At 40.0% G+C, this 12,193-nt stretch overlaps 2 protein-coding genes across 2 annotated transcripts; both read left to right on the top strand.

Moving 5' to 3' along the window:
- Positions 1-5,737: 5,737 nt before the first annotated feature.
- LOC6605272 (V-type proton ATPase 16 kDa proteolipid subunit) lies at positions 5,738-6,430 on the top strand. Its single transcript, XM_002030074.2, has 2 exons — positions 5,738-5,840; positions 5,890-6,430. The coding sequence occupies exon 2, from the start codon at positions 5,903-5,905 to the stop codon at positions 6,377-6,379; it is 477 nt and encodes a 158-aa protein (XP_002030110.1). The 5' UTR covers positions 5,738-5,840; positions 5,890-5,902; the 3' UTR covers positions 6,380-6,430.
- A 960-nt stretch (positions 6,431-7,390) lies between these two features.
- LOC6605273 (V-type proton ATPase 16 kDa proteolipid subunit) lies at positions 7,391-7,999 on the top strand. Its single transcript, XM_002030075.2, has one exon. It carries the CDS (start codon positions 7,469-7,471, stop codon positions 7,943-7,945), a length of 477 nt encoding a protein of 158 aa, XP_002030111.1. The 5' UTR covers positions 7,391-7,468; the 3' UTR covers positions 7,946-7,999.
- Positions 8,000-12,193: the final 4,194 nt, after the last annotated feature.

The raw sequence follows: 12,193 nt of genomic DNA on the forward strand, positions 1-12,193 counted from the left end.
GCCGTCGGATACGAAGGAGGCGGTTGGACTGCCTTCTGGGGGTCTCGACCCGGTCCTACCACCACCATCCGCCTGTCGTGTCGAATGAGAAACACAGCAATTATGCAATTTGATAATACTTCATTCTCGGGTAATAAATATTAATTATTTTTTGCGAATGTGATTTCGTGTTTCGTGCCCTCACCAACCGCCCAACCTCCAAACCAATCCACTGGTTCCTCCGCTAGTTTGCGGAGATTTATGGGCCGCCTGCCAGCAAACGAAATGAGACGGATACGTTTTCCATCTTTCCCCGATTCCATTCGCTCAAGATGATAGCCGGCAACACGGGCTTTCATGTTGGACACGGATTCGGATTTGCCTAAAATTTCGTGTTACTACAATTGCACAAATGTACAGGAAGGATATTACCGATACCACCCGTATTAGATTCCACGTTCTGTCTGGGCTTTGTCTCTTGTTCAGTGAGAAACTACTTTTATTTAAAATACTTCTATGGTAAAAAGATTGTTATATTGCTGGGTATATAGTACGATACCATAGCTATAACAATTCTGTACTTTCGAAACTATTTACATTGCTTAATGTGCAGCAGCAATTATTTACTTTGTGGAATAATGCTAAGAATTCGGGTCAATGGGGCGGTATTATTGTAAATTTCTCTGGAGCATGTTCCGGGCTAATATACACATTTGGCGTTAATTAATTTACCCAGCTGACTTGGCTGGCTCCTCAAAGTCAGCCATGGTAACCATGCTACACTTGCGGCCCAAAAACATCCGTGTGTGCGGTTGGCCATATGTATGAGCCCGGGGATTGGAGTCCGCCTCCGATCTCCGCCCCTGGGTATGGATACATTGTTGTTGTCGTCTTTCGCAGGTTGGTTGACTTCCAGGCCGTTAGCTTTCATTTCATTTCGGTTCGGTTCGGTTCGTTCCATCAGAAATCTCTCGTGCATAAGGAACATTTTAATTTTGAAAGGGACTCCGACTGCTGACTCCGGTGGAAATTGCCATAACATCCACATATCACACTTGCACACAGACTTACCGAGCCATATAAAAAAAGCATATATATATATATATGTATAAATAAATATAACAGAGCTCGGCAAAAGGAATGAAAAAGTTAAATTGAATTGTGTTGGCTCAGTATACTTACACACGTTCGCATTACTTTGGCTACTGCCATTTCAGTGCCAAACATTCCATTCCTGGTCCTGTTTATCCTGCACTTGAAGTTTACGCAACTTTTTCGCTTAGTTCTTGGCCTGTTTTTGCAGGAGCTGCGAGCAAACTGACAAAGTTGCAAGATGTGCCCAAATTGCTTGGGCAGCAGGCGAAAATTGGGCTACGAAAGTTATAAGAAATTCAGCAGAGGCAGGGTAATGGAATATATATTTTGAAACAAAGACTATTAGTTAAGATATGTTGATGGCAAAAACTGATCCTAGATAGATTCGGTATTTGTTTAGTTCCAAGCGTAGGTACTATATATAATCACTTCACACACACATACACATATGTGTCTGCATCCTTTTGATGGCCAAAATAATTTCGCGTTCGTGGTGAAAGGAGCACAGTAATTTCCCACGCACCACATAACCCAAATGACCAAGTTGTCGCCAGTAAATGGGCCCCTGTCACGTCATAGGTCTGCCATATTCCCGTCTGGATGGTTCAGTTCGGGTGCGGTATAGTGTTTGGCTCTGGTTTTATGTTGGGCTCGGCTGCAGTAATCAATTTTAATATACCTCCCGAAGAGGGCACAAATGCTTGGGGCCCATTGTTCTGGGCCTTGTTAATAAGCTCATGTTGATATTGGTGGCCACATGAAGCCATACGTCGCCACGGCCGGCACATCAGTCAGTCCGTCTGTCAGTCAATCTGGCATTCAGACAGGATATTGTTGTGGTTTCGGTCCCTTTATCAATATCTGCTTTAGTGGTAAAAGGATTCCTTTACAGTTTGTCACTATAGAGTAGCAAGTAGTCGAATTATAATTATGTGAAATTATATTAATAATTAATTACTTAAATAGGTGTTTGAAGAAACTGGATTAGTACTTTTAGTAAAAGGAAATTTAGTTCAGATAGATAAAAAACTTATACAAATAATGATTACAACTTAAAGATTCATTTGTATCTCAAACTAACTAGTGCACTCAACTGGAAGTCATCGAAATTAATAGGGCTACGTATAGTATCATTGCAAAGAACGTTTTTTTTTATGTCAAAAGTTTGGAGTCTTTGTTTGGTTTGATTTTTTTTTCTAAACTCAAATTTAATGGAAAACCCTGAAATAAGTATATCGAATTGCCTAACGAAGAATGAAGTGGAAGCCCGGGAAAATTTCTAATTCCGGCTCCGTTTTGGTGATGTGTCGTTAAACTGTGAAAGACCGTAAAAAAAGACGGACCATAAAAAAATGAATGAGTAGAGAATGGATCAGAGACTCCAAGCGATTGCCGGCCACAAATGAACGGGGCGCAGGCGAGTAAATCATTTTACAATGGGCCAAAGGCTGCCAACGGCTTTATGGCACCCATGAAGGACAATCAAGTAATAGCCGGCGATTTTTACGATGACACAGAACTACATAATAAAAGATATATCAGCTACTGTCCGTCCGCCCATTCAGTCGCCCGGCAAAAAGCGGCTACGGAATTCAAAAAGCTCTGCCTCCTAGTGCCTAAATCGTTACATTTGGCACGCCAATGCCGGCGATGCATGTTGGCAATCACTCTTCCGCCAGTTGGACTCCTCCGACATTTTCAATTTTCCATCCCGTTTCCCTGGCTGGTGCGTTTTCCCTGTCAGCATATCGAAATTGACGCACAGCACGCGAGCCAATAAACCCTGTCAGTCTGGAAACATTATGCATGGAGTAAGTCCTCAAAATCACACGCCATCGCGAATTACTTTTGGAAACATTTATCTATTTATCCGTGAGATTGCTACGGATAATATTTTAAAACTTTACTAACCTAAAATTTTACTAAAAAACTGGTTTAAGTAACATAGCTCCTATTTTATAATAATTCTAATAATGTTTTTTGGGTAAGATAATAGTAAGAACAACTCCTTCAAGGAGATATAGTTGATCATAGATATTTAAATCAGAGATATTATTCAACATCATAAATACTCCAATTTGAAATAAGATGTGACAACAATTATTTTCGAAATATATATTCAAAACAATCATGTATAAGTTCAACAACTAAAGAAATTAAAAAACTTCAAATTGATTCGCTACGACATCACGGAATCGCGCCTATTTTAAATGAACTTTTCAATTTGTCACTTGTTTGGCGCTTTAATGTTCTTGGTTTTTGGAGGAAAAACCTTTGGTCGACTTGATTGACAGTAATGACATTTTCACGATTCGCCGGGCGGAAAACACTGGAAAGCTAGTGCGCTAGCACGACAACCGACAGCTAGCAGCAGTCAATAATAAAAATTGCATGTTGAAAACACATTTGGGATTCCGAGAGTCACACACAGTCATTCTGTTGCCAGTCGACCCTGTCTCCGTCGCCGTATCCGCATCCCCATCCGTATCCGAATCCAAATCCGTATCCATATCCATCGCAGCGGAAGCAACAGCAAGCGAAGCGCTGGAGCGGCGCGCTTGACACTCCGTGCCCAGTGGAATCGGGATTGGGAAAACCCTTTTAGTTCCTCCTTTGGGGGTCGGGGGACTCCAGTTAATTTATTTTCGGTTAATTTCTTTCGTTAGTTATGTTAGTGCCGCCCGCGTTTCCGTGAAAACCCATGGCCCCTCATTTATTGCACATTGGCAGGAACTTTGTGATTTACTTGACTACAGTGAGCAAAAAAATGGGGGCAAGGACATGGCAGAGGTTAATTCACAACTGGGCTTTTCCGGTGGCTTATTTAGTTAGTTTAGCTACTATTTACTTACTTTAAGTAAGAAAACATTATCTAAAAATATCCAAGACGCAATGGCTTAGGCATTCAAATTGTAATGCCATTCAAATACCCATTTCTTTTTTAGGGTTTGAACTATAAACTTAGCTCAACGCATCATCATCATATAAAACTTTTCTATCTTAGAAAACATTCAATGGGTTATAAAAAAGAGCTAGCTTTATCCAAAACCTCCACAGAAAATCAAATAAAGCATGAACAAAAAATAAGCAGAAAATATATATTAGCAATAATTCGAAACATACATTTTTTTATTGCCGCTCGCAATCATTTAATCATCTGGAGTCATCAGTTTACTCTGGCCAAGATGTGATGAAGTGGGGGGCAGCAACTGGGATTAGGTGGTGTCGAGTGGCGCAGGGTGGTGCGAAGCGCCCTTCGAAAGGACTCTGAAGCCAGGCAGTGGGAATAGCACATTTCGTCGCGCTTCCCCATCGACCATTTGACACATGTGTCACTTGCAACCGTTCCGCTTGCCACTGAAGTGATAGTGCTGTCAGATCAGCAGTTTTCCAGTCAACTCTAGCCAGTTTAGTAGTTTGAAAAGAAAAATGAACAATCATTTTAAAAGCGAAGTTTATGGAGCTACAAAATCCTGGTAGTTTTTATGTTTATTGAAAATAGTATCCGAAAAATAATGAAAGCTATTCTACATATTTAATTCTGAAGCCAGACAATTATTTATATTGGAAACTAGTCCCATCTTCATTAATTATTATTCTAAAAGTTTCTGAATATGCTTTGGACTTTTTATGATGACGTATTTCATGAAAAGTCCAATAAAATTCACCCCATAACTTAATTTTGAATAATTAACAGGCTTATCAAACAGAAAAATTACCTGCGTTTAATAGAGCACATATAATCCTTCTCGCATCTCATAAAGGTTTGTATTAACTAAAACTAGCTACATATAGTCCAGATTTGACACCGAAAAAAATCAGCGGCAACTCTGGCGACTGCGAATGGGACTGCGAATGGGCCTGTGAGTGCGACTGGAGCTGTCGCTGAGCCTTCGGTTGACAGCTGTCAGTGTCAGTTTACATAATTTATAGATTTCAGCGCATAAAAAAGTCATAAAATTTACAATGTTGCTTTCAACAAAAACACATTCGGGCGATTCCTCTGATGCCTTATTTTTATGAGGCAAGACATCAATTTTCGCACAGCACAGCACAGTCTAGCCTGCCTATAGCCACTACACAAACACACACACACACAACTATGCCATGCCCCATTTATATTTCTCAATTTTCCATTCCTCGAAGCAGGAGGAAAAGATTGTTTGTACTGCCATCGCCATTGGCATTCGAAATGCTTTTGATTTATTTGTATTTATGTGATTCCTTTCTCATACTCAACTCCAGCGATAAATTCTCGCACTCAACAAAATACATAAACGATTTATAAGTTGCAAAAGCGGAGCAAACAATAACTAATAAAGCGCAGCGGCCAGTGACAACAATGGATTCGGATTCGGAATGGGATTGGGATACGGATTCAATCCAAGGCGACCCAAAAGTAGCTCGAGATGGCACAGAAGTGAGGATTTCGATGCTAAGTCCCTCAACGCGGCATAAATCTTTAATGGACAACCTTTCGCACTTTTTCCCGTTGGATGTGATTAAGCCGGGAATGGACTCTTTATGGGAATTCAGCAAGATATAGTAGCGAGTATGCAGACAACCATCTTAGTTCTATTACCATTAAACTTCTTTTTCTGTATTATATTACTATTATGAAAATTAAGTTAACTATATGATGAATCCCCCAACCAAAAGTTTTTACAAATATAAGTTGGCGGCGAATATACAGTAAAGAACTACAAATCAAAAATCTGTCGAGCAAACGAATTGCAAAAATAAGGGAGCCCTACGAATTTCAACTAGTAAGTTACTTGGAAATCTCGCGCTGCAATTATCCCTTTGGCTTCTCAGAATCATAATCAAAATGGCAACAGATGCAGCTGACAAGGATAAGCCGGCGTACTCGTTCTTCTTTGGTTCGATGGGAGCTGCCTCGGCCATCATCTTTTCGGCCTTGGGAGCGGCATATGGAACGGCCAAGTCGGGCACTGGCATTGCAGCCATGGCCGTAATGCGACCCGAATTGATCATGAAGTCGATTATTCCGGTGGTGATGGCTGGCATCATTGCGATCTATGGCCTGGTGGTCTCCGTTCTGATTGCCGGATCTCTGTCGGATTCGTATACCATTCGCAAGGGATACATCCACCTGGCCGCCGGACTATCGGTGGGTTTCGCCGGATTGGCGGCTGGATTTGCCATCGGGATTGTGGGTGATGCCGGAGTGCGGGGCACTGCCCAGCAGCCACGCCTCTTTGTGGGCATGATCCTGATCCTGATCTTCGCCGAGGTACTGGGTCTCTATGGACTGATTGTCGCCATTTACCTATACACCAAGTAAACTGCTAATTTTTTCAGACTAAATAATGTTTTAGCCCTCTTAAATGGGCAAATGTAAACTGAAATGTTTAATAATAAATGTTACAATCTTTTCTAGTATTTGATCACAACTAACTTGTTAGTTCATATGAATTTTGCTTAATACCCGGACTAAATCATACCTGTTTTCTAACCAAGAAGCAATCAAGATTCCCCTCTGCCACAGTCCTCATTCACTAAAGTCGCCTGTGACAAATCTGGGCCAACTTAACAATCACATCACACGAACGCAGAGCCACTGACAAAGTTACAAGCTCCCCCAAGGAATTTGCGGAATATGTATTCAAAATGCAAAGCAGCCGAGCTGGGGCCACAAATAAAAACGCCATGGAAAATGGAGGAGCAATTGAAGCCCCAGCCCCGCAAACAACTCCGTCCCTTCCGCTCCAGCGGTGGCAACAAATTTCCATTTTAAGGAAAACGAAACAACATCGTGCTAAGGTTGGGGGGACTTTCGAAAGTGTCGCCCTTTTTAAGCTCGATAGTCGAGTCGAGTCGAGTCGGCTCATATTTTCCAATTTGTTTAATTGAAACAAGTGGAGGGTAACGAAAAAAGGCGCTGAAAGGCAATGGGGAAACCACTCAAAGTGAATAAGCAACCGCAGGTTCGATTTTCAATACTGAGAATGGCTTTTGCGGTCCTTCGAGGTTATAAATATCCTAAAACCCGGAAAGTAAGAAGCATTTTCACAAATATGTAAAGGTTATTTAACTTAAGAAAAATAAGTGCTTACTTTAAAGGCACAACAAGCGTTTAAGCAAATCCTAAAATTATAAAAAGCAAAAACGGCAAGTTAAAAATATGGTTAATTATCTTATGGTATATTCAAATTATATTTCAGTGAAATGAATCCGGCCTTAAAATATAACAGAGTTTTCCTTTAGCAAAGGATTTTTTCAGCAATAATAAGAATTTTTATAAATCTACCATAAATATTTCTGTAAACAAAAAACATAGTACGCCCTTTTTTGAAGTGCTTTGATTGGCATAACATATTCATTTTCATTCTACATCTTTTCGATTGTTGAATTTCAATCCGATTGAAGCAATATGGTTACTGCCGCTTTAAGTGAAGAGCCCACGTACGCCTACTTCTTGGGATGCACGGGGGCTGCAGTTGCGATTATATTCACGACCTTGGGAGCGTCTTACGGAACAGCAGTTTCCGGTGTCGGAATCGCCAAGATGGCGGTCAACCGACCGGATATGATCATGAAGGCCATCATTCCGGTCGTAATGGCGGGAATTATTGCGATCTACGGATTGGTGGTATCCGTTCTGATAGCCGGATCGATTGGCGATGAATATACGATGGAAGACAGTTATGTGCATCTGGGCGCTGGGTTGTCCGTCGGACTCCCAGGACTCACCGCAGGAGTAGCCATTGGAATCGCAGGCGATGCAGGAGTCCGGGGAACCGCCGAACAGCCACGCCTTTTCGTAGGCATGGTCCTGATCCTGATCTTCGCCGAGGTCCTGGCTCTGTACGGCCTCATTGTGGCCATCTATTTGTACACTAAACTTTAGGTACTTCCTACTTATGTAGCTTGTTTATATAACATAATATAAAATGTTTATAAATGAAAGCTAGCTTGCAAATAAAATACATAATAATTTTATTTATAATATTTAAGCACATATAATATACCTCTAATTATTTGTATTTAAAATTATAAAAATACACTTCAATATGCACCCCATCTAAACATATTATTCCCATTTTCGAAGCTAAATTAAATGTTTAATTTTTTGGAAAATGTAAATGAGATTCAATACATTGTTTTTACTCACAACCGATTTTTTCCGTGTTAATTGAGGGAAACCATTTCCATCAGCCCATCAAAGGGCAATCAAATCAATAGGCTGGGATGAAATAAAACCGAATTTCCCTTCGAAGGTGTTGATATGTGAAAAGGTATGCGTTTCAATTTACATTTGAGTCGCTGGCAAATAATACGTTTTGTGTACGCACGTGTGACATTTTTGCGAACTTTCCTCTTCGAAGGGAAGTGTGTTTGCATAATAAAATATGATAACGCAAAATATCGATTCGATTCAACCGCAAATCCCTTGAGTTCCAGACATCGAAAGTAATAAACGAAAATTTGCAATTTACTTACGGATTCGGAGGATTTATGGTTCACCTTCCTGAAGATAATTGTTTTCACTTCCGCTGCCATTCAATGAACTTTTAATGCTGGAATAACAGTAAGTGCGTGAGCAGTGGGTGGTACTCGGGTTCACTGGGTTGTTTTCACTGGGTGGGTGGTCTTAGGACCCGAAAAGCGGAAGTCCCTACACCCCCCAGAGGCACGCCCACTTCCCACCGCCCAACTGACAAAGTGCTTAGCGAAATGGGTTTATTAAATGCAAACACTTTGCACAAATGGCTGGCAAACATAAATAAATATGTATTTAGGAAGTAATGTGCGGGGGGGAATTGAACATGTGGAGGAGGTCCTTCCAGGAATTAAATCAAACGTAAGCCATATAAAATAATCCCAAGAAATATGGAAATGTTCTCGTTATAATTAAAGAAAACCTCGAGTGAAAACCCATATATTCAAAGTCCACAAAATAGACTTTCATTTATTTTATTAATAGTCAACGGAATCGAATTTCTTTTGTACAAATGCTGCATGACCTCCATCGAAATCAAATATAAATCAAGAAGCGGTTTGTCAAATCCGCAGACTGGCCCAGAAATCCTCTCCTGTCATACATCAAACGTACATCAATGCCAGGGACTTTTGTTTGTGGGAAAATTTGGGAAAACCATTTGTAAGCTGGTTATGCTTGAGGGGCGCCGATTTATTATTGCCGAAAATGTGGTTTCCATTAAAGCCGCACACATCAATTGTGGTCGAGAGAACGGTCGAAATGGCCAGAGGCCATTCACTTTAATTTTAATGTCCCTGGCAGATTTGGCCATTTGCCTTCCATTTTGGAATCTTTATTCATTCATTCATTCATTCAGTGAAGCAAACACTCATTGACCAACTTGCTCGTTTTCGCATCATCATTATGATCAGCTTAATATGAATCGAGTTCTGAAGGAAAATGGGATTAGTGACTAAATGGAGAGGGTTGTGAGTTTGCAGTATAAGCTGCTCTTTAATAAATATATCTTAAGCTTAAAATTATTTAATTTGTTTATTTCTTAAATGAGTGCTAAGAAAATCTAGTACTTATTTGCATTATTGCATCTTCCTTAGGGTAACTAAGATTCGACTTCTTGGCGACTTTTGCCCAGAATGTACTAATTTCATTTTCGTATTTCTGTGGCTGAGTATCCAATGATTTGGAAACAATTTATATATTGTATATATGGCCGGAGTTTGGTTTTCGGGATATGGGGACGGTTATATTATGCTGTGCGGCAAGGACATTTATTTGTTGCTGATTTCATTTTCGGATTCCGACCAACTCCAACCGCTGCTCTCAATAAATACGAAATAAACACTAAATGTGTAGTTGGCTGCCTTCGCTTTTCCGGCCCTGCTCCTTTTCCTCCTTTTTTTGTATATATATTTATATATATATATATTTTTTTTGCTGATTGAAGCTTTTCCTGTTGGCAACACCTCAGAGGTCTGACTTTTGTCCTTTGCTCATGGCATGTTTGTCCTTTGCCTTTCCGATTCCACGCCCCCGAATTCCGAGCCCCGAATCCAAAGTCCTGAATCCCATGAATCCCACTACCACTACCACTCCCAATGCCAATTCCGTTCGCAATCCCAATCCCTGTCCCATTCCCATTCCCACTCCCCTTCCATTCATCAGCGCGTGCTTGTGTTGTGTTGTTTCCTTTGCATTGAATTATTTGTCTCCTGTCGCACAATTTTCCCCAACCGCCGGCGAATTTCCTCTGACCTCTGACCTCTGATATCGTCCGCCTCGGCATTCATATCATTCGCTTTTTTTGGGCGTGTTGAAGCGATGTGTTAAATATCTGCCAAATTGAATCGCGATGGCAACCAGCAGGTGGTCGTCAAACGATTTTGATTTAGTAAGCTAAACACACATGTCCAATATCTCAGCAAATCCATACAAAGAACCTCAGCTTTCCTTATTGAAAAGTATCGTAATAAGTGATATAAATATTAAGTGAAAATATTCTTAATTCCTTCGCTAAGTTTAGTGAGCGACATTCACTCTAATGAAGTCTGCATTTTTTGTACCATTCTTGCGAAGCTTTGAAAATCTGGTGCTATAAATTATTATTACGTCAATACGATTTCGGTTTCTTTTGTTAAGGTCTTTGGGAATTTCATTTTGTCCCAGAATTTTCACAATGGAAAAGGTCAACCGAGCGGTCAGAGCAATCCAGTGCAATATCCGTGCTCAGCAAAAAAAAATGGAAAGCCTGCTCCAAATCGAGCAAACCAAAAGTGATTTACAGTGGTGTCGGTTGCCCTTTGAAGGCTTTTAAATTTGATGAAATTGCAGTAAGTAACTTAGCAGCTTTTGAAATTAAACAATGCAAAAAGAAGGATATTTTATCTAGATTTTATTAGGATTTAAAAATCCTAAAATTTTTTTTGGGCTTTTTGAAGTTGTATTTTAGAATACAAAATTAGAATTTTAAAATTCTAAAACTATTTATGGCCTTTTTGAAGTAGTGACAATATTATTGAGATTTAAAAATCCTAAATCTATTTATGGCTTTTTTTAAGTTGTGACAATTGTATTAAGATTTAAAAATCCTAAAACTATATATTGTCTTTTTGAAGTAGTGACAATTTTATTAAGATTTAAAAATCCTTGTGACAATTGTATTAAGATTAAATAAACCTAAAACTATATATTGTCTTTTTGAAGTTTTGACAATTTTATTAAGATTTCTTTCTTGAAGCTGACAATTTTATTAAGATTTAACAATCCTAAAAGTATTTATTGACTTCTTGAAGTAGTGACAATTTCCACTTGATTTCTATCGCGAACAGCACTTGCATACTAAAATCCATGTGGAGCCAAATTTGCAGTCAGTAAAGACAGTGGCTGCGAGTCAATCCAGGACGATTCGCTCAAAATCAAATTTATTTGCCAACCGCACAGAAATTATGAGACGGCAGGAGCGATGGTGCCCCACATGTGCGTTTTATTGCATTCGCTATGCGTTCCAATTGCGTGATTCGCCCGGAAAGTGGAACCCCCCCATATTCCGTATCCTGAACTAGGAAGGGCATATCCACTGGGCTCCCCCTCCATAACTATTAAGGGGCTCCACGCCCCACAATCTTCGGCAGACAATGGGCGGATGGCTTTTGTACGTTCGAGTATTTTTATTCATTCTATTCCGTTGGCTTTTTTTTATTTTATTTATTTATTTCGCTCGCCGCATGTCCACCCTCCAAACGACGCATTCGAACAAAAATAAGATTTTTATTTTATGCTCACAGTATGTTGTAAATCTTGTCGCTGCTGCTGATGAAACGAAACGAAATTAAGAATTTTTTTTTTTATTTGCTCCTTCGCAATTTCTGTAATAAAAGAAATGCCAACCGGGATGATGACGGGGATAGCACAAGACAGGACAGCGCAGCGCAGGACGAAAAGGAGCGCCATGGAACAGGACGAAGTGGGTTGTGCGCTGGTTTCTAGGCGAGTGCCGAATGCCATCCTGCCCGTTCCGACATTTCATTATGAAATCATTTGGTATTTATTATTTCGTTTATGTGGTTCCATTTGAGATATTGCCTTCATTTGCCGCGTTGTTAATGGCGACCGTTGAGAAATCATCAGAGCTGCTTCCGAAATTTTGAACCTTAAAGA

This window comes from Drosophila sechellia, chromosome 3L (genome assembly GCF_004382195.2).
Source record: "Drosophila sechellia strain sech25 chromosome 3L, ASM438219v1, whole genome shotgun sequence".
Taxonomy (NCBI): domain Eukaryota; kingdom Metazoa; phylum Arthropoda; class Insecta; order Diptera; family Drosophilidae; genus Drosophila; species Drosophila sechellia.

Coding starts and splice junctions, on each gene's coding strand:
- LOC6605272 (XM_002030074.2), top strand. CDS start 5,903: ATGGCAACAGATGCAGCTGACAAGGATAAGCCGGCGTACTCGTTCTTC.
- LOC6605273 (XM_002030075.2), top strand. CDS start 7,469: ATGGTTACTGCCGCTTTAAGTGAAGAGCCCACGTACGCCTACTTCTTG.